We start from the raw sequence: 24,914 nt of genomic DNA on the forward strand, positions 1-24,914 counted from the left end.
TTTTTATGAGGATAGCAGTCATATTGGATTAGGGCCCACCCACAATGACATCATTTTAACTTGGTTACTTCTGTCGAGACCCACCCCCTCCACATAAGGTCACATTCTGAGTTACTAAGAGTTAAGACTTAAACATAACGAACTTTGGAGAGACACATTCTACCCATAATGGTGGGCATTCTCCCGAGTGGGACCCTCCCTCCATCTCACCAGCCCAACTCCTTGGCCAAAAGCATGTGGATTGTGGCCTCCTGGCAGAGAGATGGAGCCCATAATTGTGTTAATTGCCACAATACCAAATCTGCAATTAATATGCCATGGGAACACAGAGCAAATGCACTAATAGCACATAATTGGACCTAAACTACACCCTCAGCAGGGCCGTGCGACTGCGCTCCGCTGTTTATGCTCCTTTTCAAATTAGCAAAGACGAGCAAATTAACATCCGTTTCCCCTTCACCCCGCTCCGAGGGGAGCTGAGGGGGAAACTCGGGGAGGGGGGATGCTTGGCAGGCACCCTAGTTGGAGCCCGTCCAGAGCCGGGCACCAGGCTGGCCTTTGGAGCTGTGGGCAGGATGAGGGTGTTGAAGGAGTGAGGAATCCAGAGCTTTCCACAAGTCCTGACACTGGGGCTTTGGCTGACCCCCGCCCCCCCCCCCCCAACTAGGATGGCAGAGAGTCTGGTGACTGGGGCATGACTCACATGCAAGTGGCAGCTGTTTGGGGCCTGGGGCAGGATGGGTTCGGCTTTGGAAACTTGAGGCCCGGTGCTGGGATCTCTCGTCCTTATTCCTGAGGTGGTGGTCAAGTCCGGGGGCAGATGGCAACCCTCCTCAGAAGGGCAGATACAAGCTCCTCTGCCCTTTCTGCACGCAGGCGGCCTTGTGTCTCCTCGGCCCCAGGGGCAGCTTTCTGGAGCCTCCTCTGCCCGTGCTTGCCTCCTTCAGCTGCAAGGTGCCCTGCTCGGGCCTGCTGGCAGCCAGCCGGAGCTTCTATCCTAACACGTGGCACCCCCGGCCCAGCCAGCGCCCCGCAGAGCCTCCACCTCCCCCACCCACCCACCGCCGCGCGTCTGGGGCTCCCTGTGCTCATACTTGGCCGCCCCGTCTTCTTCTTCCTTCTCTCCAGCTCCCAGGTCTTGCCCCAGGGACACAGGAATGGACTGAGCCTGTGGCCTGCGGTTCAGGTAGTCTTTCCTCGCCCATCTATCCGGGCTCCTAGCTGGGCCTGTGGGGGACCAGGGTGGGAGTCGGATTAACAGACTCCTCAGCTGGCCCCCTCCCCTCCCCTCCAGGCCACTAGGGTGCCCCTGCCCCCCAGGGCCTGGGCGGAGGGCGAGGGAGGCCCTTCTCGCTCCAGCGCCTTCCTGAAATTTGCTTGTCTGCCTTTCCCAGGCTGTGCTGGGCCTCCTGCCTGGCTCCTGCTAAGCCAGCCACAGCAGGGCTCATTGAGAATTCTTGGGTCCTCTCTGCGGTTGGTCCATGCGTTGGTGTCGGGGAGACTGTCTGCCTCTGACAGTCAGCTTCCTCATTTGCATCCCCTAAATCAATGCCTTCAGATGCTGGAAGCCCAGCGCAGCAACTGAGGCCAGCAGGGGAGAGGAGAAAGGGCTTCCTGCTGCCCTTTGAGGCCCAGGGGTGACTGGAAACAAGAGGCCCTAAGGGAGGGCACAAAGGGGCGGCAGCAGAAGCCCCTCCCTAGGCCTCCCCTGGTCCCTCCTGCCTGCCGAACAGGGAAGGGGGCAGCACCTGCCCTGTGGCTTTGCTGTGATCTTCTGGGCCCTGAAGATGCCTAGGGCTCTGACCCAGTGCCAATCCTGACCATGCATCCACCATACCAGGAGCTCCCAGAGCTGGAAGAGGTATTGGACAGGATGGAGATCAGCCAAGCAGTTCTCCCGTCTGGATGCCCCTCTGACTTTTCCTGGTGTTGCAGAAACTTTCACCATCAGAGCAGTTTCTGGGAGCTAGTGATGTTGTCGGTAAGAGCTTCAGCTTTACGGCCAGACAGATATAGGTTTGAATCCTGGCTCTACCACTGAGCTTTGTGACCTTGGGGCAAATTACTTTACTTTTCTCAGCCCCAGCGTCCTCCTCTGTAAAAGCATGATAATCATGGTATTCATTGCGTGTGATTGCTGCTAGCATTGAAATCAGATAATGCAAAGAATGCTTCTTGCACAGCGAACACTCACTATGTGAGTCATGCTTGTTATTTCTTGATTTCTGGGGGTGATTAATCCCTGCTACACAGATGAGGAAGGAGCGAAAAAGGTATCCCTGAGCAATTAAATGAACTGGAGGCTTGAAAGAGCCAGAATTTCTGAAATCTGGCTCTTGATTTTTATTGTCATTTGCTGGTCCAGGGAAAAACACAAAAAGGCCAGAGGAACCTCTGCTAATTCCATGCTGCACGGTCTTGGCAAGTCACTCAACCTCTCTGAACTCCTGCTTCCCATCAGTTAAATAAAAACCCCTATGAGGGAGGTTGTTGTGAGTCCCAAACGCATCAGATGCCCTTGAGAAAGGAAGTATGCTAAACAGATGCAAAATCTAAAGGGCTGCATGAAAGTAGTTATTATGACCATCACCAACTCCTTAGACATCTCAAGTACGTTCATATACGTCATCAGCACCATCGTCATCATCGTGGGAGCAGTTACCACTAACTGAGCATCTAATATGTGCCTCAGACTGAGCTAAACCCTTTATATGCATCCTCTCACTTGATCCTCACAATAACCTAAAGGAGGTATGGGACTTCCTTGGCAGTCCGGTGGTTAAGACTCCGAGCTTCCATTGCAGGGGGCACGGGTTTGATCCCTGATCGGGGAACTAAGATCCTGCATGCTGCATGTCGTGGCCAAAAAAAAAAAAAAATCTAAAGGAGGTTGATGATGTTGACGATGGTGATGGTGACCATTTTACAGATGAGGAAACTGAAGCTCAGAGTATCTAGGTTGTCTGGTCTTTTCTGCTAGTAATCGGAACCCAGGTATACCTGAAGTAAGACCGTGTGAGTAAGACAACCTTCCCATTTTTTTTAACCACTTTATTCTACAACCTCCCCCGTAATTCTAGGAAATATGATGGAGCTACGGATAGAACCCAAGTTTGGTGTTGTTTCCACTGTGCCCAAACAGTGGCCGTGTTTCCTCTGGGTAGTTGCTGCCCTCGCCTTTCCCTCCTCCCTGGAAACCCAGTCTAGTCCTTTCCATCAGCGTGTTGTATGCAGACAGGGCACATCATATTTGGCTTGTGTGCCCTCAGAGGGACCACGTTTGCCCATGTGTGGTGTGTGTATAGCGCATTGGGTGTATGATTGGTGCTGCAGAATAAAATAGCCACCCCTCCTCTCGGGCTTCCCTGGTGGCGCAGTGGTTGAGAGTCCGCCTGCCGATGCAGGGGACATGGGTTCGTGCCCCGGTTCGGGAGGATCCCACATGCAGCAGAGCGGCTGGGCCTGTGAGCCGTGGCCGCTGGGCCTGCGCGTCCGGAGCCTGTCCTCCGCAACGGGAGAGGCCACGGTGGTGAGAGGCCCTCGTACCACCAAAAAAAGAAAAAAAAAAAGCCACCCCTCCTCTCCGTGGCGCAGAAGTGAGTGGCACACGTGCATCCCCTGGCAGCCCATCCAAAGAGAGGAGAAAAGGCTGTGTGTTACCTTTGGGAGTGAGGATAAGCAGGAAAGCTCAATCTCTGTCCCTTTTGGGGGTGCAAAATTGAGCTGCCTGGCTTCCGTGTCAAGGTGAGTTTTCCTTCCCTGGAAAATTTCACCGGCCAGAGATAGCCGATGCCTCATGTGTGGGAATTCCTGGTTCCTTTGTAAGTGGAGAGCTATAGAAAGCTTTGGAGAGAGTCTAACCCAAACCCAAGCGCCCCAAGCTGACTCCCTGGAGACCACAGGAATGCCCCTTCCTAAGTCAGGGTTTCTGCCACTGCCAGAGAGATGTAAAGCCCCGAGCCATCAGCACCATGAATAATGGTGCTGAAATGAATAATGATAACAGCTGATGTCGTGCGTTGGTTCCTCTATCCCTCACATCCACCCAGGGAGGTGGGCACTGACTTATCTCCATTTTACAGATGGAGATACAGAGATTGAAGAGGTGGAGAACCTTACCCAAGGCCACAGAGGGAGAAACCGGTACAACTGGCAAAAATACAAAAAGGCTCACTGCCTCACTCTTTGTAAAAGCAAAAGACTTGAAACAACACATCATTAGGGAACTGATGAAATAAACTCCAGTGTGTCCGCAGGAAGGAAAACTCTTTCTCTAATCACAACACCTCTTTTTTAAAAAATTTTACTTTTGGCTGCATTGGGTCTTTGCTGCTGTGCGCAGGCTTTCTCTAGTTGCAGCGAGCGGGGGCTACTTTTCGTTGCGGTGCGCGGGCTTCTCATCATGGTGGCTTCTCTTGTTGCAGAGCATGGGCTCTAGGCTTAGTGGGCTTCAGTAGTTGTGGCTCACGGGCTCAGCAGCCATGGCTCACGGGCCTAGCTGCTCTGCGGCATGTGGGATCTTCCCAGACCGGGGCATGAACCCGTGTCCCCTGCATCGGCAGGCGGACTCTCACCCACTGTGCCACCAGGGAAGTCCCCTCTACTCACAACACTTCTGACACCAAATGTGTGGGTCTTCCACACCAAAAATTCTCTGATTCTCTGTGGACATCAACTGGGCGTCCTACAAATGAACTTAATCTACTTATTACCCAGAGTTAGTGCAGACCCCACGAGTTAGGGCTCAGCCCCACCTGCCTCTACTTCTTTTGCAAATCGCAGGTAGTGGGTCCCCAGGTTACCCACACTTGTCTGACCTGGCTGTGACCCCCCCCTTCAGTTTCAATAATTTGATATAATGACCCACAGAACTCGAGGAAACACCCGACTTACCTTTCCCAGTTTATTATAAAGGATATTATAAAGGATCCAAATGAACAGCTAGATGAAAATGTCCCTAGATCAAGATCTGGAAAGGTCCCGAGTACAGGAGCTGCTTTCTGTCCCTGTGCAGTTGGGGTGCATCGCTCTCTCAGCAAGTGGATATGTTCACTGGCCCAGAAGTTCGCCGAATCCTGTAGTTCAGGGATTTTTATGGAGGCTCCATTATGTAGGCATGATTGATTATTAACTCAATCTCCAGCCCCCTTCTTCTCCCTGAGGTTGGGGCAGAGTGGGGCTGAAATTTCCAAGCTTCTAATCATGGCTTGGTCTTTCTGGTGACTGGCCCTCATCCTGAAACGATCCAGGAGCCCACCAAGAGTCACCTCATTAGAACAAAAGATGCTCCCAAGGGATTTAGGAGCTCTGTGCTAGGATCCAGGGACAAAGGCCAAATATGGATTTCTTATTATATTACAATATTAGGCCACATGAGGGAGTACTATGCAACTATGAAAAGGAATGAAGACTCTGTTTGTATACTGAGATGGAACCATCTCCAGGATATTTTACTAAGTGAAAAAAATCAAGATGCAGAACATCTGGTGCGATATGCTGCTTCCCCCCCCACCCCGCACTGCATGGTATGGGGGATATTAGTTCACTGACCAGGGATCGAACCCGTGCCCCCTGCAGTGGAAGTGCAGAGTCTTAATTGCTGGGCTGCCGGGGAAGTCCCGTGATAGGCTGCTTTTTATCTAGGAAAGGGAGAGACATATCTAAATATTCACTTGCATTTAAAAAAAATTCCCACAATAGAAGGATAAGCCAAAAAAGACAAAATGGTAATCTTCAAGGGGAGGAGGGGACAGGAAGGAAGAGACAGGAATGGAACTAGACTTCTCTGAGCATCTTGCTTTCTAGATTTGACTTTGGACCCATGCCAATATTTAATATAATCATATAAGATTAAATGGAGGGACTTCCCTGGTGGCGCGATGCAGGGGACGTGGGTTTGAGCCCTGGTCCGGGAAGATCCCACAGGCCGTGGAGCAACTAAGCCCGTGCACCACAACTACTGAGCCTGCGCTCTAGAGCCCGTGAGCCACAACTACTGAGCCCACGTGATACAACTACTAGAGTGCCACGCGCCTAGAGCCCGTGCTCCACAACGAGAAGCCACGACACTAAGAAGCCCGCGCAATGCAACGAAGAGTAGCCCCCGCTCGCTGCAACTAGAGAAAGCCCGTGCACAGCAACGAAAACCTAGGGTAGCCAAAAATAAATAAATTTAAAAAAAAGATTAAATGGAAATATTATAAAAGGGAAGGAAGCGGATAGATATGGGTTTCACCCAGGTTTGTCCCACCAGAGTTCCTGCTCTTAAGCACACATCGTCGCGTCCCTCATTAATTATCCCTTCTAAAGGCAATGGAGTGACCTGGCCAGGCCACCAGAAGGCAGCGATGGGGCCAGACCTCCCGGTTTCCAGGGCCTCGGGGAACCCTGGTGGTGGTGCTGGGGCTGTGGTTTTAGTCCTATCTGTCGCTGTCATCAAGATTCTCACAACCTTCTCCCGCGCAGCCCTGAAGTGGGTTTGCCCCCAAGAACATCATTAGGAGAGCGGCCACAACGATGGCTTGCCTGCCTCCAGCTTGGGTTCCACAAACACTGGCCGAGCAGCGCATGCTGTGTTAATAGTAATAACCCGCCCACCAGAGAAGGACTCGGCCTTCTGGCAAAGAGCCTTCCTGCACGAGCCTTCATTTCATCCGTTTCTACTCTGGACTTGGGAATGAACAAGCCGGTGAGGAACCCCAGCCTGGATGAGGAATACCTCCCAGGGCCTCGGACAGCTGGAGGGTCTGACGTGGAGGGGCAGGCTGGCTCCAAGTTGTGGGATCCCGTGCAGGGCTTTTTTTTTTTTGTATCTTGGGCGTAATTTCCTGTAGGGACGAAGGCATCGTTTGGGCTCAGACATGAAATTGAATCCCAGGTGTCCTTCTTTCTAGCAATGAGCTGAGCAAATTTTACATTTTCTCATCTGGAACCATAAAAGTACCTTCTGGAAAGAGTTGCTGGAGGCATAAGTAATATGTCACTTCCAGGTAGAAAGCTTAGGCTATTGTCATTAGCAAAAGCCATTTCAAAAGATGCAGCACCATGGAAATTCTGTGTCCTTTCTACTTACTGCTCAGACGGGCTGACTATACGTTCAAAAGATCAAGTCTTCCTTGCCTGGCTGACAAAGCCACCGGCTCAACCTCCCAGTCGCCGCCTAAGGATGGGCCTGGGTGGTGCCTCATTTCCCCCGCTCCAGGGCTCCCAGAGCTGCTGCTGAGCCAGCAGCTGGCTTGGCTCAGGCAACGACCCTCTCTGCTACCCATAGCCTCAGCTTGGATCGATCCCCATCTCAGGGCCATTTTGAGGATTAACTAATCCATCACGTGGAGACCTCTGAAAAGTGCCAATATGGCTGAGGCTATTGTCAGGCCAACCAGAGACTGAGTTCACTGGTTTCCCTGGCTTCCAACACGCTCAAGCTGAGCCTTGCAGCTGGACTAACTGTCCTATGGGCAATATCTCAGCGTGTGCAGGTTGCACTGAGCTCTGGGGCCGCCTGCCTGCCCACCTGCCGCTGGACCTGCTTAGATCTATCTCTCTGTTTCTCTAAGGGACAGAGTGGGTGAGAAGATAAAGGGATCAGGATTCCAGACACCGAAGAGCTTCAGTTTGTGTTGCTTACAGAACTGAATACATTTCCCCTCTTGGCATCAGCCTGTTGGCTCAAAACATAGTTCTGAGATTATGCCTTTCTGATTTTATGTTTATGTTCCAAGGTCCCTGGAAACCTACAGGCTATGTCTTTTACTCTCTGAGATGTGATCTGCATGATAATAATAAAAAACTAACTCAGCAATTCATTTAGTTCATCACCGAGTGTTTACTGAGGACCTCCTGTATGTTCAGCAGTACACTAGGAGCTCGAAGGAAAAGAACAAACTACCATAGGTTTAGACCTATTGTATATTAGTCTCTAGGAGGCACTTTAATTGCATCATCTCATTTAATTCTCACAACTCTAGGAAATAGGTATCATTATCCCATTTCACAGGTGAGGAAAGAGATTCAGAAGGCTCTGTAACTTGTCCAAGGTCATTCGTAGTAGCAGAAGCCAGAATTCCTATCCAGTGCTGTCTGACTGTACCATCTGGGTCCTTCCCACTAGAACAGTGTGGAGAAGAAGAGGACACATGTGGAGTAGTCAATCAACAGCACAAAGTAGCAGATTATGAAGCCTGGATTGTTGGGTTAAGAGCATGTGGGTTTGGGGAGCGAGGGCCTGATAGTCCAGAGGACTTCCTGGAGGAGGCAGCCCAGAAAGTGCACTGGTAGGACCTGAGGCTCAGGGCAAAGGTTGGGGATGGTGTGCCATGTGATGCTGCCCCTGGGAAGGAATGAACTTGAACTCAGAGAGTGGTGAGACAGTGGGCCCTGAGGTCAGCTGGGTGGGGCCCAGGCATGAGGGGTGGGAAGCCCAGCAGAGCTGTCTGGGCCTGATGAGGTGGCAGCAGGGAGCCACTGGGAACCAGGAAGGCCCGGAAGCAACAGCAACACCCGGAGAGGATGACTCTGCAGTGCTGGAGAGAAGGAGTGGGGGGCATGGCTTGGAGATGGCAGGGGCCAGGCAGGTGCCTGGGGGAGGGGTCTACCCAAGGGAGTCTAGTCCTCTTGGACTCAGGGGCGGGATGGGCAGGGGGATGAGATGTGGAGTCTTCAGGCTTTGGTGGAGGATGACTTTGAGGGACAAAGGACAGGGAAGAGCATATTCCATCGCAGACTGCTTTGAAACTCCCCCCAAGGTCACATCACACCTCTGTTCACTGCTGTCCAAGGTCTTCCTGTGGCCTGTAGGATTAGGTCCAAATCCCTCATCTTGACATTTAAGGCACCTCACAATGACTTCGATCTACCTTTCTGGGCTCTTCACCCACCACTCTCCTAAATAAGTCCTCTGCTCTCCACAAACTGAGTGACTCATTCTCCTCCCAGCCCCCCAGGCTGCCTGCCCACCCTCCTTCACCCCATCCCAAGCTGGTCTCGACAAAGCCGTCTCCACAAAGCCCACCGGCCGGTCAGACCCTCTCAGCAAACAGGGCCAAGGGCAATCACTGTGCGGTGAATCACCTTTGATAGCTCTTCCAGCAGAGTCTTGAATAATTAACATTTTATCGTTTAACCTTTGCTGTGGGTGTCTCCTTAATGCCAGCCCTGTCCTTGAGGGCTGATCTTTTTACAGTATTTGTTTCAACTAGGGAAGTCATTTCGCCTTAGTTTCCTTCTCTGCAAAATGAAGCCAATAAAGTCGGCTCATAGGGCACAGTGCCTGGCACTCAGCAGACCATCCATGACTGTCCTGGTCCTTTCCTCTAGTGTGAGGCGCCCCCAGGGGTCGGGGGGAGGTAGGGACCCCAGGACAGGAAGAAAAGAGAAGGACCCAAGAGCCCTGAAGGGATCCTTCTTCATCCATTTGGATTTCTGCATTTCTAAGGGACCGTTAGCATCACACTAAGATCTAGAAAGGGTCACCTGCACAACGCGCCTTTAAAAAGCCACAGACGGATTTCTTCAGCAAATGGAGGCATCCTGAGTTACAAATTCAGGACGGACTTGGAACAAGCACGCTCCCTCCCAGCGCTGGAACCACTGCAGCACGTGCTGCGCAGCCCTTGATTGTTTACAAAGCGCGTTTCGCTGACCTCGTCTCCTTGAATACCTTTCACGACCCCGCAAGCTCCCTCTCATCACCGCCACTTGGCAGAAGAGGGCACCGAGGTTCTGGGAGGCGACGTGACTTGCTCGAAGTGGCGCAGGGTGTTGGCGCTCAGCGGCCCTGGGCTGCACCCTCCAGCGGGGTCTGCTGGCTTGGGGTGGGGCTGGGAAGGGGAGAAAGGGGAGGCACGGGCCCCAGGGTAGCTCTCGCTCGGCTCCGGGGCCTGTGAGCGCACGTGGGGATGAGGAGTTGATGCTCTCGGCTGCGGCAGCTAACAGGGGGGTGCAGCCCCCGGGTCCTCTCCCAGCCCCTCTCGGGCCCAAATCCCCGGCGCGGCCCCGCGGGCGCGCGCTCCAGGCCCCGCCGGCGGGTTCGTAGGCCCGCGCGCCCCGCCCCCACCCCACGCCCCGCGCGCTCTCCGGGGCGCCGCGCGCGCGCCTCGCCGTCGCTCCCCTCCCCGCCCCTCCCGCCGCCACCCCGCCCCCGGCCGGGTACCCTCGCCGGACCCGAGAGAGAGCGCCGCCGCCATCTTAGTTGCTGCCTCTGCCTCCAGCGAAGCGCTGCCTGCACCGAGGGGAGGGCGCCCGCGGCCCGAGCGCGCGGCCCAGCGTCACGGCGGCGGCGCCTCCTCGGACCCCGGTGCTCGCCGCAGCGCCAAGCAGCCGGCCTCGGGCCACGAGAGCCCCGCTCGGCGCCCCGCGCGCGTCCCTGCCGCTCCCGCCTCGGGCGGGCCGCGGCGCCGGGAGCCGGAGCGATGCTGCGCCGCCCTGCTCCCGCGCTGGCCCCGGCCGCCTGGCTGCTGCTGGCCGGGCTGCTGTGCGGCGGCGGGGTCTGGGCCGCGCGAGGTAAGCGTCGGGGCCGGGTAGGGACGCGGGGGCTGAGCGCCGGGAGCCGGGTCGGGACGCGGGGTTCGGGGCCCGGCGCGCGGCTCTGGGTCGCGGCGCAAGAGGCTGTGGGCGCGCGCTGCAGGCGCCGGGGGGAAGCTGGCCGCCCCCATCGCACCCGCGCCGGGTTGGTGGCTGCGCGGATCTGGGGGGCCGTGCAGAAGGGCCGAAGCGTCGGTCAGTCTTCCTCGGCAGCGCCCGCAGGCTGGGGAGGCATCCCTGGGGTGAGATACCGGGTACGTGTGTTGTGTGCCGAGATGTGCATCAGGCCGGGTTTGCACGCACAATTTTTGGTGTGTGCTTACATAAGAGCCCACTTCTCCGCATCCTTTCCCCAGATCCCGATTATCTGCTGCTGCTCTACCGCGGACGCGGCGTCTGCGCCCTTTTCCGCCTCCTTCCAGGGTCTTTTAAACGTGTTTTCGAACGAGCCGAGGTTGAAACTTCTGGCTCCCCTCCCACCTTTTCACCCAAAGGTGAAATTGTGATGAGGTTTACGACCGTCGTCTCACCCGGTGTCAGAAATCTTCCTCTCCTCCACCCCCGACGCCTTGGTGCAGTTTTTCTGACAGTAATTTAGGTCGTGCAAAAACGAGAAACCCCTCTTTGATTCCTTAGGGCCGAAATTATTTTATGGTTACTTGGCCAAAACATATTACTTAGTGAATCGATTGTTTTGTTGTTGTTTTAACCTTCAACCGCTTAACCTTTTCAGCGTTACACGCTCTCTGATATTGACTGATCTTGCCAACGAAAAGCTTACGCATTGCAGATATATGCTTCCGAGTGGATCTTGGAATCATAAACATTTTCCTCGGCCTTGGAGCAAAGTAATCTAGGTGTAGTCTATAGAGTGCTTGCATCTATCCTTCTGATTTTTTAAATCAGAAATTTTGAGAGAGGGAGGGTTGATGGAAGGCCGAATGAAATGGTCATATTTCAATTTAGCAAAGCTTTTAAAATAATTATCATTTTCTCTTTCTGGGCATGACATATCAAGAGAGGTATGGTGTTCACAAATTAAAGGGCAGGAGAGGCAAGTGCATGTTTTGTTGTATGTTCCTTTCTTCACATCCAGGATGATAAACTTTGAATACTTCTTTCATTTATTTCATTTCTAACATTCTTTTGACTCTGTCAAATTCAGGTCTCAGTCACTAAGTAGCTAATTGTTCTCAGTTTGATTTTACATCAAGGTAAGTTTGAAATGTTCTTTCCAGATGTGGGATGGAGGTCTCTAAGTCTAATAGATCCAAGGAAAAATGTCAAAGTTTGCTTCTCTTGGGGAAAACCCACACAGCTTAAAAATATGTGCTTGGATTGGGTATTTTGGGAACAGTTCAAGTATATTTAGTTTAGTCAGTGATAATATTTCTTGTTAAAATCCACATTTTCTTAAGTTTGTCCATTCACCTGCATTTGGTGTTCATTATTGAATTAGCAAATGGGCTAATTAATTAGCCCATTAGCATTATTGAAGATTTCAGCTATCAAATGTCTTCATTATGGCGGACTAACAGAAATCTTATGTGAAAGACGTGTTGAGGGCTTGAGTCCTTTGTAATTTGCTAACTTTCTCTAAGCTTTTCTTGGTGAATTTATAATGCTTAAGAATCTTAGTCTTCCAAATAAAAACACATTTTAAACATCAGTTATTCTATTGCATTTGTTGGTTTTTTTCCAGCTTGCAGGTTAGAAAAACGTCTCATGAATGTTCCATGAAATGCTAATAAAACGATTTCATTTTGAGATGTTACAAGTAAATTTTGTATTTAAATAGGCAGTTTGTGGGGACACTTTCTGTGGGCTAATTGTAAAAGATGATCATTTCAACTAATACCTGAATTTTTAATCCTGCAAAACAGTGTGACATTAGTAACTGCTGTTCATTCATACTGTAGCTACCTCTAAAAATAATGGGGGAAAGATAACGTATAAACAAGGAGAGAATGTGAGGTTTTGTAATATAAATTCCATTGTGACTATTAATTCGTTGTTTTATGGAGAACCCTAAATTTCACATCAATTGTAGCTGTAGTTCTCAAAAAAAAATCAAGTAAACCAAAACATTAGGAGAAATTTCCTTGGCATGCCCTATACTGCCTTCCTTCTCTCCAGCCCGTCAGTGATCGGGAAATAGAAAACTGAAATAGAGAAAATAGAAAGCTTATATGAATATTAAATAAAAATAAATGCAATCTTGTAATGCGTTTCAAAACCAATAGATAACATTCACTGTTACTTTTCTGTTTGCGCACAAACTTCTCAGTGGAGCCTCTCCTCACCATCCTGGTTGAAATTTCATCTCTCGGAACCCCTGAATCCTCCCTCCCCTGCTTCACTTTTTCTTTTCTCCATAGCACTTACCCCATTCTAACACGCTCTGTTATTTACTTATTCTGTTTATTGCCTGTCTCCCCTCACTGGAACATATGCCCCAAAGTGGAAGGGTATTTTGGTCTGTGTTGTTCACATATGTATCCGCACACAGTAGGCACTCAGTGTTTTGTGAATGAATGTATAACTCTGTTCCAGTTTAGGCAGCGTAGTGTCTTTACATCCTAATTTTTACCTGACAGATAAGTGTTACGTACTGAGAAAAGCATTACAGAGAGAGTATAAAGGAACTTGAACTCTACAACACGGATATAAGACTTCATTAGTAGGTAATTTTTCAAGGATTCATTATGTTGATTGCAGCATTGGAGTATTAGATCATAAAAGTCTGTATCAGCCTTTGACGGCTATAGCTCTGTGGCTACCAATTCGAGTTCATTTTTCAAAAAAACTGTAATTCTCAGCTTTTTGGGAAAGCTTAAGTTTTTACCTTGTGTTTCACAAGCAACTTTGAGGAAAAATAATTTTATTGTAGACCTAAATATTACACATAATTTAACATTTTTATTGCTGAAAGTAAATTTATTTCACGAGACCTATAACTGCTAAAGAAATAATAAAATATTAATAATCCTGAATGTATTCCGATTTAAGAGCTGTGACTCGATTAACTGGAACCCTCAGTTAACTGGAGTCCGGCTTTTGGCTGCATCCTACTCTCAGGAAAAAAACCATAAAACCAAACAGTTTCCTAGAAATTCTTTTTAAAAAGGAAGTTTTAGGCATTCATATCATACATTATCTGGGTCAGTACTATTTGATTTTTGAGCCAGAAAAAGCAGTTAATTAAGTTTTAGGTATGAGGAATATGACCAATAAATGAATTTTTAATGGAATGTGATAACATTTTTGTATTGGAATTAGAAAATGCTATAATTCCATGATACTAGTTTTAGGACTTGGTTAAGCTTACTCAGCCAATTCTTAACATTTAAGATGCGGAACCTGAGGGATATTAAATATTTAAGACATGAAAGAAAAGGATTGAATTTTTTTCGTTACTGCTTTCTAAGATAGGAAAATGGAATTTTTTGGATAGAGTTTTCGCTTATAAGAGTTGAAACAAAATAGGAGATTTGGTTATTCTGAAAATCATTGAGTCTTATTTCTCACCCCTTCTGATTAATTGAGGTTTTAGATCATTATGTTCTTAAAAATATACTTTGGTCATGATTTGGTAAGAGCAGAGGTACTTAAGAAATTTATCTTTTATAATTGAAATTTAAGGTATTGATTTGTGATATTAGATTTTTAGTAGAGCTGTTCTATCTCCAGAATGTAGATTCAAAGTTGGTGGAAATGATTTATGCAGTGTCATGTTCTTGCACTGTTTAAAAAACCCCAAACCCTCACAAGTGACATTTTGACACCAGTAGAGGCTATGCAAAGGCCAGAGTTAGGAACCTTCAGACTATGACAGTCCTGCCCTGCCTGCATGTCAGCCTGATGCAAGGTGCCCGTTTTTCCATAGAGTCACCACCACCTAGGAGTTGGGGCACAGCATCCAGTTGTCCCCTATTTGATAGATCCTTTCTTCCCTATGTTTTAGAGAGATTTTTGTTCATTTTCTCATTCAGCTGTAGGATGATATTAGATTAAAAACTTCCACAAGTTAATGTTGCTAAGGCTTTTTTATTTTTAAAGTTCTAGGCAAAGATTCAATTACTTCAAAGTCATGGAATTTAGAACTTCTTAAAAACCAATAAGATACATCTGAAAGTTAACTTCCTTCTATTCCAGAACCCCATTGAGAAGTATGCAGTGGCATGGTAGAAGAAGAACCGTGTGTTTCTTTTTTACCTTTGGTCGGGCATGAATTTTTTTTTTCCTGGAATTTTTCTCTGCAGCAGTTATGTCTGAATTTTATTTTATTTTTTATTATTTTGGCTGCGTTGGGTCTTCATTGCTGTGCGCGGGCTTTCTCTAGTTGCGGGGTGGGGGGGCTACTCTTCGTTGTGGTGCGCGGGCTTCTCACTGTGGTGGTTTCTCTTGTTGCAGAGCACGGGCTCTAGGCACGCGGGCTTCAGTAGTTGTGGCTCGCGAGCTCTAGAGCGCAGGCTTAGTAGTTGTGGTGCACAGGCTTGGTTGCTCTGCAGCATGTGGGATCTTCCCGGACCAGGGCTCGAACCTGTGTCCCCTGCATTGGCAGGTGGTTTCTTAATCACTGTGCCACCAGGGAAGCCCATGAATATGTTTTGAACCAGTCTCATTCTCTCGTGACAAGAACTGTTCTATCAAGCCTGCTACTCTTCAAGTCTACCTTGATCTGTACTTTCTGGAACTTATTGTTTTAGGGCAAAAGAAGACTTTCCTGCATCCAGTCTTTTTTAATTTGAAAAACAGGTTTATTGAAATATTCACATACCATAAAATTCACCCTTTTAAAGTATGCAGTTCAGTGATTTTAGTATATTCCCAGAGTTGTGCACCCATCACCAATATCTAACTGCAGCACATTTTCATCACCCCCAAAAGAAACCCCATATCCCTTAGCAATCACTCCAAATTCCCCTTTTTCCCATTCCCCCCTGGCAACCATTAATAGACTTTCTATCTCTATGGATTTGCCTGTTTTGGACATTTCATATCAGTGGAATCATTATAATATGCGGCCTTTGTGACTAGCTTCTTTCAATTAGCATGATGTTTTCAGGATTTATCCATGTTGTAGTGGGTATCAGTGCCTCATTCCGTCTTATAGCTGAATAATATTTGCTATAGACTGAATGTTTGTGTCCCTCCAGAATTCATATGTTGAAACCTAATCCCCAATGTGATGGTATTTTGAGGTGGGGGCTTTGGGGAGGTGATTAGGTCATGAGGGTGGAGCCCTCACGAATGGGATCAGTGGCCCTGCGCAAGAGACCCCAGAGAGCTCCCTTGCCTCTTCTGCCACCGGCGGATACAATGGGAAGATGGCTATGAACCAGGAAATGGGCACTCACCAGACACTGCATCTGCTGGCACCTTGATCTTGGGTTTCCCAGCCTCCAGGACTGTGAGAAATAAATTTCTGTTGTTTATAAGCCACCCAGTCTATGGTATTTTGTTATAGAGCCCAGAGAGACTAAGACAATATTCCATACTATGTGGATAGACCACGTTTTATATATCCATTCATCAGTTGATGGACATTTGGGTTGTTTTCCACTTCGTGGCTACTATGAATAATGCTGCTGTGAACATGCATGTTCAGTTCTCTTGGACATGTATTTGTGTGGACGTACATTTTCAGTTCTCTTGGGTGTATAACTGGAGTGGAATTGCTGAGTCTTATAACTCTATGTTTAACATTTTGAGGAGGTACCAAGCTGTTTTCCAGAGTAGCTGCACCATTCTACATTCACTCTTGACCTCCATAATCACTCCCAGGAGCATCTTTTTAATTAGATACATATTTCACAGTTGTCTAAGTGTTTTCTTATGACATTTCTAAGCTGCTGATTTTTTTTCCTGCTCTCCGGATAAATTGGCATTTCATCCAGCCAACTCCTTCCTTCACCCCTATCTCCCATATCATTTCTACCCAGGACATTAGACTTTGAGTTGAAAGGAGCTTTGAAAGGTCTGTCCTCTGCACTTAAGTAGCCTTCCCTGTAAAAGAGACATTTCTTCACACGTCCCTGACAATTGATCATTCAGCCTGGGCACTTGCTAGCTCACAAAGAAACCGTTTTCTTCAAAACATTGTTTGGGGCTTCAGTCAGCTTTCCTTAGGACTAAATCTTATCAATCCCTCAAACCTTTGCAGGCACCCAGCCATGCAGCTCTTTGTTTTTGTCACCTCTCACTTGAAGAAAGGCTGAGAGCATCTGTGGCCAAGCATCCATCCCCCAGGCCCTGATTTCTGCCTGTGGTCTGAGGGATGAGCTAGTACAATGCTGCAGACCCAGTGATTGGGGGACACCCTAGTCACAGCAGAGTAAATATCTAGGGCTTAACTTTATGAAAGGAATTGTAAGAAACACTAGAATTCTTAAACTATGACTAGTTTAGAAAATGACATTTCTTCATTCATTACATTTTTGTTAATACTGATTGGCTAAAAAGTACTTTGTTAAAGTAAATTGGTTTGTCTGGTCCTTTGATTTATTCTTTAATTAAACCGTTTGTTATTTACCCAATCTTCAATTCATAGTATAAAACACTTAGAAATGTCTTTAGATTGTAAGTGAATTTTAAAACAGTAAACATGAATGTCATCTTTAATACCTGCTTAAAGTATAGTGAAGACATATTTATTCTGAGCTCTTCCTAAATCTTAAAAGTATTAATACAGTACTTTCATTTTAAGGACCACCAAGAAAAAAAAAATTGAAGGTCATAAACTCAAATTGTAGATAGTGTAAAACTTGAGTGATTTGTATGAGGTTGTCTAATAAGTGACTTTTAAAGAGCAAAATTTATTCCATCTGAAATGCAGAATCCAGTCACATTTCATTTTGTGTATCTCAGACGTAGTTAATGATGAATATTGATAGGACCAGCTGCGTAGTCAAAGTGTGGGGCTCCTTTGTTCAAAAATTATTAGGAATTTCAAGATGGCAGCAGGGCATTAAACCAGGCATGGGGCCCGTCACACCCAGGAAACTGGTCCTGAGTCTTGATAGACTTAATGTGGCCAGAGTATTAACAGAATGTGGGCCTGACTCTGAGATTTTAGCCAGAGCCCTGGGTCCTCTGGGCACCTCTCAGATGAAGCAGCTGAGGCCCAGCCCTCCTCAGCGGCACCTCCCCACTGGTGTATCCCCCTCCCGCCACTGCAAGACTTATTCACTGGTGGCCTCGGGGTGGAGACTGCGCACTCTGCTCTGTCCCCCAGCACCTGGCGAAGGACAGAGCATGCTCAATTCACAATAGACAATGCGAGCACATGGGAGGTAGAGGCTAATTGAGGAACAGGGTAGCTTTTGACTTGGGGGATTAAAGCCTTTCCGTCGAGCAGATTATACTTACCTTTAAAGAGCCTTGACTAGTTCATGCCAGTTTCCTGTTACTCGTGGAATTAGTAACAAGGATAACAGAAATAATTAAAATTCTTGGGTAATCCCTAATGTTTCTTTTTGCCATGCGTTTCACGTGTTTATCAGAGTAGCTAGTAAGTAGCAAGATGCACTGGCCTGAATTTAATTTTCTCCCCAGGCCGCTCTCACTTTGGGCCACAGTCATGAAGAAAGGTGGGAGGACTGTAAGGTAGGCAGCAGCCATTCTCAGCCTTTTAGCGCCTCATCTGCTAGTGCTGTGTTAATGGTAGGGTCCCTTGATAATCCCTCAGCCTGAATTATAAAGCCCCAAGTTGGCAGCGTTTCTGATCTTGCTTCTGAGTTGTTTGTAAATATCCATTAATATCTGCACATGATTCCTGAATACAGCACTTTCATTTGCAGGGCTTTTAAAAAGCCCATGCCCGGGCTTCCCTGGTGGCGCAGTGGTTGAGAGTCCGCCTGCCGATGCAGGGGACGCGGGTTCGTGCCCCGGTCCGGGAGGATCCCGCGTGCCGCGGAGCGGCTGGGCCCGTGAGCCATGGCCGCTGAGCCTGCGCGTCCAGAGCCTGCGCTCCGCAACGGGAGAGGCCACAACAGTGAGAGGCCCGCGTACTGCAAAAAACAAACAAACAAAAAGTCCATGCCCAAGTGTACGAAACCTTCTCTTGTTTAATTAAGGGAAGCCATTTGTATCTTAGAAACATTCAAAGCCTAGAATGGAAAATGAATTAAATGCTTTTTTATATGAAATCTGACATTTTAAAACCTTTTCTAATCGGAGGAAGATGTACCAGTGGGATAATTTAGTAACATAGCCTCTCCCCCAATTGTGACTTCAATTAATAATAACTGCAACATTAATACTTGTTGGATGAAGTGTTTTAGAAAGGTCATAAGTGCCAGTAATTAATATATTTGCTTATTCAGTTAATAAAGTTTGCTGACCCTATTTTTTTCTAGAATTAGTCCTTTCTGAGTATTGAAAGGTTTGATATATTTATCACTACTTTTAAAAAGTAATGCATAAGGCAAGTATGTCTTCACTGTACTTTTTTCTTTTCTATGAAAATGGCGTATGCTTATGTGGTTTTCAGTACTGATGGACAGAGTGAACCAGGGGCAATGAGAAAGCAAACATGGGCCACCCAGGCCAGGCTTCGGTTGTTTAAGCCTGAAGGGAGAGGGCTAAAAGGGTTTCCTGAGGTTTCTGTTTTATCTAGAAACTCATCTCAGGGGTATAGGAGAGCCGGTGGGGATTTGGAGCAGAAGCTTTGCCTTGGAATAGAGCAGTCCTGACTGTACCTGCTTATCTTTTGGAAAACCCAAGTACAGACAGGTAAACTGAGGCAAGCTGGTACAGTGGGCGGTGGTGGAACCCTGGCACCTGAGGAAAGCCCCAGTGGTGGCTAACAAAAGTCAGTCCGTGTCTAGTTCTGGTCAGGTTGAAATCTTGTCTCCTGAAATGCTCAGGTACGTTTTATTTCTCTGAGCTCGGGTTGCCTGGGTCAGGGGAACTCAGCCCAGGTGAGACTACCCCAGCTCTGTGCTGTCTTCGGCTGCCTTAACCTGGCTTTGTCTTGATGTATTGTTTCCTGGGACCCATTTCTGATTCCCAGATGACCTGAAAAGGCAAATTCATATCACTCTATTAGGAATTCAGATTGGAACTCAAGTTATATTTTCCCCTGGGAAACATTGTTACAAACTGCTTAAAGCTCCGAAAGTGATGGTCAGAAACCAGTTTACCCATTACGAGTTGAAAATCAGGCAAATATGCAGTAAAACACAGCCCACACACAGCATTATAATATTAATCGTTATATAAACCAACGAAATGCTGGTTCCCATTTTGTGGTAAGTAGGTCTTGGAGTAGTAGAGCAGCTTCAAAGAATGTGTGAGGCATGCTGGCTTGGGCGTGGAATGAAGAGGAGCCTCCAGGAAGAGAAAGGTCGAGGGAGTACGAGCCCGATGATCTGAGTGACCCAGCCTGTGCGAGGAAACCGAGGGAGTGAGGCCTGTTCATTGCGACCCCAAAAACGAAAGAGAGGCAGCGGAAGAGAGGAGACCCGGGCCAGCAAGCCCCCTGGTACCCAGGTGGCAGCACTGCCTGGGGTGGCCGGGGTGGAGGAGAGGCAGGGGTTTAGCAGGCCCTCAGCAGGCGGAGTGTCAGCCACGCCAGGAACTGCCTGTATGTGCAGGTTGCGCCTTCAAGAGAATACTCACTGATGTGCATCGTTTAAACGAATGACTTACGGTCCGATGTACTGAATGTTTTTCATCAAAGAAAATTTTACTTAGGAATTGCTATTTAAAACCTTTCCGGGGCTTCCCTGGTGGCGCAGTGGTTAAGAATCCGCCTGCCAATGCAGGGGACACGGGTTCGAGCCCTGGTCCGGGAAGATCCCACATGCTGCGGAGCAACTAAGCCCCTGCGCCACAACTACTGAGCCCGCGCTGTAGAGCCTGCAAGCCACAACTACTGAGCCCGCCTGCTACAACTACTGAGGCCCGCGTGCCTAGAGCCTGTGCTCTGCAACAAGAGACGCCACTGCAGTGACCAGCCAGTGCACTGCAACAAAGAGTAGCCCTTGCTCGTCGCAACTAGAGAAAGCTTGCACGCAGCAGTGAAGACCCAGTGCAGCCATAAATGAATGAATGAATGAATGGAATTGTAATGGTAGGGTTCGTTTGAAAAAATAAAACCTTTCCTTGGGGGACTTCCCTGGTGGTCCAGTGGTTAAGACTCCACACTCCCAGTGCAGGGGACTCATAGTTCGATCCCTGGTCAGGGAACTAGATCCCACATGCATGCTGCAGCTAAGACCCGCTGCAGCCAAATACGTAAGTATGTTTAAAAAGTAAATAAAACCTTTCCTTGGGACTTTCCTGGCGTTCCAGTGGTTAGGACCCCGTGCTTCCACTGTAGGGGGTGCAGGTTCAATCCCTGGTTGGGGAACTAAGATCCCGCGTGCTATGCAGTGTGGCCAAAATAAATAAATAAATAAATAATAAAACCTTTCCTTGAATTTTTCAAGTCCCTGAATCTATATGAATTAAATTTATACCTTTGTAGAATTATTTTACTAAAGCAAATGTAAAAAAATGTATTTGACATAACCCCCCAAATTCTCAGTTGGATTTGTAGGTGTCATTTACTAGAGGTCATCCTTTCTAGATAATGGTGACATGGTGATTTCTAACAGTAACGATAAAGGATCAGTTGTAGGCTTCCTCTTCAAACTGTTATATAGGATACGTTGATTGCTAAGGCAGTGCTTCCCTAAGGATGTTACATGGATAGGTGTTACTTGGTAAAAGGTGACTGTTGGTCACCTAAGTTTGGGAAATGCTGTTAAACAGGTTTCATTACTGTAGGACTTCTCAGAACCTTTAGCGCAGTCGTGCATGTTGAAGAATCGCTGCGCGGGGGTATAATCCGCATTTATCCAGGTGGTTGACCATGGGCCCTTCCTGGAGCGCGTTGTGGCACTCGTGTTCCATAGGACACACTTTGGGAGACGCTGCTCCAGACTGTCCCCCCACCCACTGTAATGCAATTTAGTACAAAAAAGAAAAAGTTAAAATGACCGAAAATACTGCCTTTGAGATCCTTAGTCTTAACACTTTTGTACATATCTCTAGGTTTTTTTCCCCACTGTAAAAATTTACCTACGTAGCCAAAGTTTTAAACAAAGTGAGTTTATTTTATTCAGAGTGTTTCATAACTCTCTCAGTGTCATTCATTAAACATTTGTCCTGGGTATGGTGGGTATAATAATCCATTAGAGGGATATAGTGCGATCTATTTAACTAGTCCTTTAGGATTTCCAGACTGTTTAGACTCAGGATCCCCATGCTCTCAGAAATTACTGAGGACCTCAAAGAGCTTGTGTTTATGTGGGTTTTATCTATCAATATTACTCTATTAGAAATTAAACTGAGAACCTATTAAAATATTTAATTATTAATTTAAAGTAGCAGTAATAACTCATTAGATGGTAACAACGTATTTTTGATTAAAAATAACAACATATTCCAAAACAAAAAACAATTTAGTAAGAAGATTGGCATTGCTTTACATTTTTGTTATCTCTTAATGTGGGCTTAAGAGAAGGCGGTGGGATTCTTTTTGTTTTTTTTGGTGGGGGCTGTGTTGGGTCTGCGTTGCTGCGCACGGGCTTTTCTGTAATTGTGGCGAGCGGGGGCTACTCTTCATTGTGGTGCACGGGCTTCTCATTGCGGTGGCTTCTCTTGTTGCAGAGCACCTGATCTAGGCGCCTGGGCTTCAGTAGTTGCAGCACGTGGGCTCAGTAGTTGTGGCTCGCGGGCTCTAGAGCGCAGGCTCAGTAGTTGTGGCACACGGGCTTAGTTGCTCCGCGGCATGTGGGATCTTCTTGGACCAGGGATTGAACCCGTGTCCCCTGCATTGGCAGGCGGATTCTTAACCACAGGCAGTGGGATTCTGCGTTCAACCTGTTGCTGCCTGATGATTGGTTGAAGTAGGTGAAGAAAATCTGGCCTCACAAAGACATGTAGCTGGAAAAGGGAGGCTTGGGGACCGCCCCCCACCTCCCCGCAAGAGTCTTCAGACCACATTCTGATAACTGCTGCTCTAGGGCAGTGGTTGATGGCAATGTCAAAATACAGTTGGGGAATATGTCAACAGTATTTTCCTTCTAAATAATACTTGAAGCAGCAAAGCAAAGCTTGCAAATGATGTACTTAAAAAAGGAGAGTAATGAGAGTTAATTCACTTATTCCTATAATCCTGTCTCTTATTTACGTTGTCACTTGCTTTCTTGAGTGCGGAAGATGGGATTGGAGTTACAGCCCTCATTATAGACCTGGATTTGCCTATTGTGTGCAGCACATTCCACAGCCAGTGAGGGACTCTTACAAGTGGGCAGTCAGTATTGAATCAGCATCTTGTGTGCCTGTGGATTATTATGTTGGTTTTCTTTTTAATTTCACTGTAGGACACGTTTTTAATGAGGGAAAAGGCAAGAAGAGGTGACAAAGTATAAGTTAAAATCAGATTTATTTGGGCTTTTTCTTTGGTAGTGTACAATTACTCATTAGTATATTCTGTAGGATGAGATCTGGGGAAAAATTGTCTTTTAAAAGAAAATTCAATACTTAAAAAAAGAGATTACTATCTTTGTTTTTCCTCACATTATGGCCCTTTTGAGACCTTTAAGTGGCTGATTTTATGGTAAAAATGTTTTTTATAACTACCACAATAGAGGAAGTCTGATTTATTTTCCTGAAAAATCTTTTGGTGTTTTCTCAGAATCTGGAGTAAGTTGTGCATGGGCATGTACGTGTCCTGTTTGTCTTGGTGGGGAATGGTGGTTTGTTTGTTTTTGCATTTCCCTTGGTGACCAGGGAGCTAGTTCTCAGCTAGACTACATTCCATCAATTCGGTTTCCTCTTGAGAGGTCGCCTCCCCTTTTATGATAAAGTCCTTTACTTTTAAAATCAGGCAATTTGTCTTCCCACTTAAATAATGTCTGGTTACTTGACTATCATTGCATTAGAACGTTCAGTACTTTTAAACCACTAAATTTTAAAAAATCTCCTAGTCCATCTTAAAAAATCAGTTTCTGCATTAATATGGCTAGAATTCTAGAAAGGAAGGTATTTTAGAAATCTAATTTCATTTCGTTTAATCAACCCATTTTACCATAGAGGAAACAAGTGAAGTTGTTATTGTTATTGTCAGTATGATATTTTTATAGCTCAGAATGTGAAAAGTAGGAAACATAGCGGAGACCAGCCAAGAGTATCTTTAACCCTGTTTCTTTCTATAATAAATAATATTCAGAAAGCATAAATTTGGGTGATTTGTTATGAACCTTTCAAGTGCAGTTGAGTCAGGGTAGATGATAAAGTTGGAGTAGAGTTTTAAAAATTCTGAAGAAAGGGTACATTGTATTGACAAAGTTACATTTTTAAGTTTTGTATCACTTTTTTATGCAAATGTCTCAGAAATCTGCACACTGTGCTGGAATCAGTTTCGGATTTGACAAGAGCTTTAGAAACGATCTCGTGCAGCTTTGGATGTGATCCTCTCTGTCTGAGCACTGACATCAGTTGACCAGTCCCCGCTGGAACTCATCTAATCGGGGAACTCCTTCCATTTTGGAGGGCAGCCTTCATTGTCAGAAAGACCTTGGTGTTGGTTCTGCCTCTGGATCCCCACAGAATAAGCGCTGGCACCCTAGGAGTGTCGTGGAATGGCGAAGAACGTGGATTCTCTAGCCAACTCTCGTTCACATCCCAGCTCTGCTGTTCCCTTATTTGCCTTTTACAGAGGAAGACACTCAGGCACACAGAGATTAAGGAGCCTGTTGGTGTTTATATGTTTAACCCTTATATGTTTAACCCTGTAAGATTAAACAGATTTTGTCAGTGTTTAGAACACTAGAGTATACCTTATGTGTTTGCTGTTTTATTAACTCAAATCCATAGAACTCTCCCCTCCCTTTTTAAAACTTGAGGTGAAATTCCCATAGGATAAAATGAACATAGCATTTTTAAAAATTAATAAACTTTTTTCGTTATATTTTAATGGACGCAAAGAGAATGTATAACAAGTGTGCCACGTGGAGAGTTAACAGTGGCCTTGCAGATAAGCCTAGAGGTTTTTGGCACCCTGAACTCCAACCTGAATAGCATTTGATATAAAATAAATGAAGTCAGCCTTCTTCAGTATTGACCCAACCTAAGTGATTATTATTACTGCATCTCATTAGCCTTCAGTTGAGCCAGAAAGTCTCTTCTGCCTGCATGTTTGAGTCTGGAACCCTTCCCTTTTAGCCTTAACTCACAGCCTGAATGTATCTCTATTCATTGTCTGCTCCAGAGCTTCTTGAACTTTCTTTGTTCACAGTACCTTGGGTGCATCAGTAACCTTTTCACAGAGCCTTCAGGCTAAAAAGAAATGCCCAGCAATTCTGTTTAATTAACTCCTTAGGTCCAAACAGCTTAAT

The 24,914-nt window shown here is 46.9% G+C and overlaps 1 protein-coding gene across 4 annotated transcripts in view; it reads left to right on the plus strand.

Annotated features, from left to right (window-relative positions):
- Positions 1 to 10,395: 10,395 nt before the first annotated feature.
- Positions 10,396 to 24,914, plus strand: part of CLSTN1 (calsyntenin 1) — an 80,903-nt gene continuing 66,384 nt past the window's right edge. For all 4 annotated transcript variants that reach the window (XM_029230196.1, XM_029230199.1, XM_029230197.1 and 1 more), the window contains exon 1: positions 10,396 to 10,500. In XM_029230196.1, coding sequence (XP_029086029.1) covers positions 10,410 to 10,500 — 91 coding nt within the window. In that variant the 5' untranslated portion in view covers positions 10,396 to 10,409. The remainder of the gene's footprint in view (positions 10,501 to 24,914) is intronic.

This window comes from Monodon monoceros, unplaced genomic scaffold (assembly GCF_005190385.1).
Source record: "Monodon monoceros isolate NGI ecotype Baffin Bay Population unplaced genomic scaffold, NGI_Narwhal_1 Super_Scaffold_18, whole genome shotgun sequence".
Taxonomy (NCBI): Eukaryota; Metazoa; Chordata; class Mammalia; order Artiodactyla; family Monodontidae; genus Monodon; species Monodon monoceros.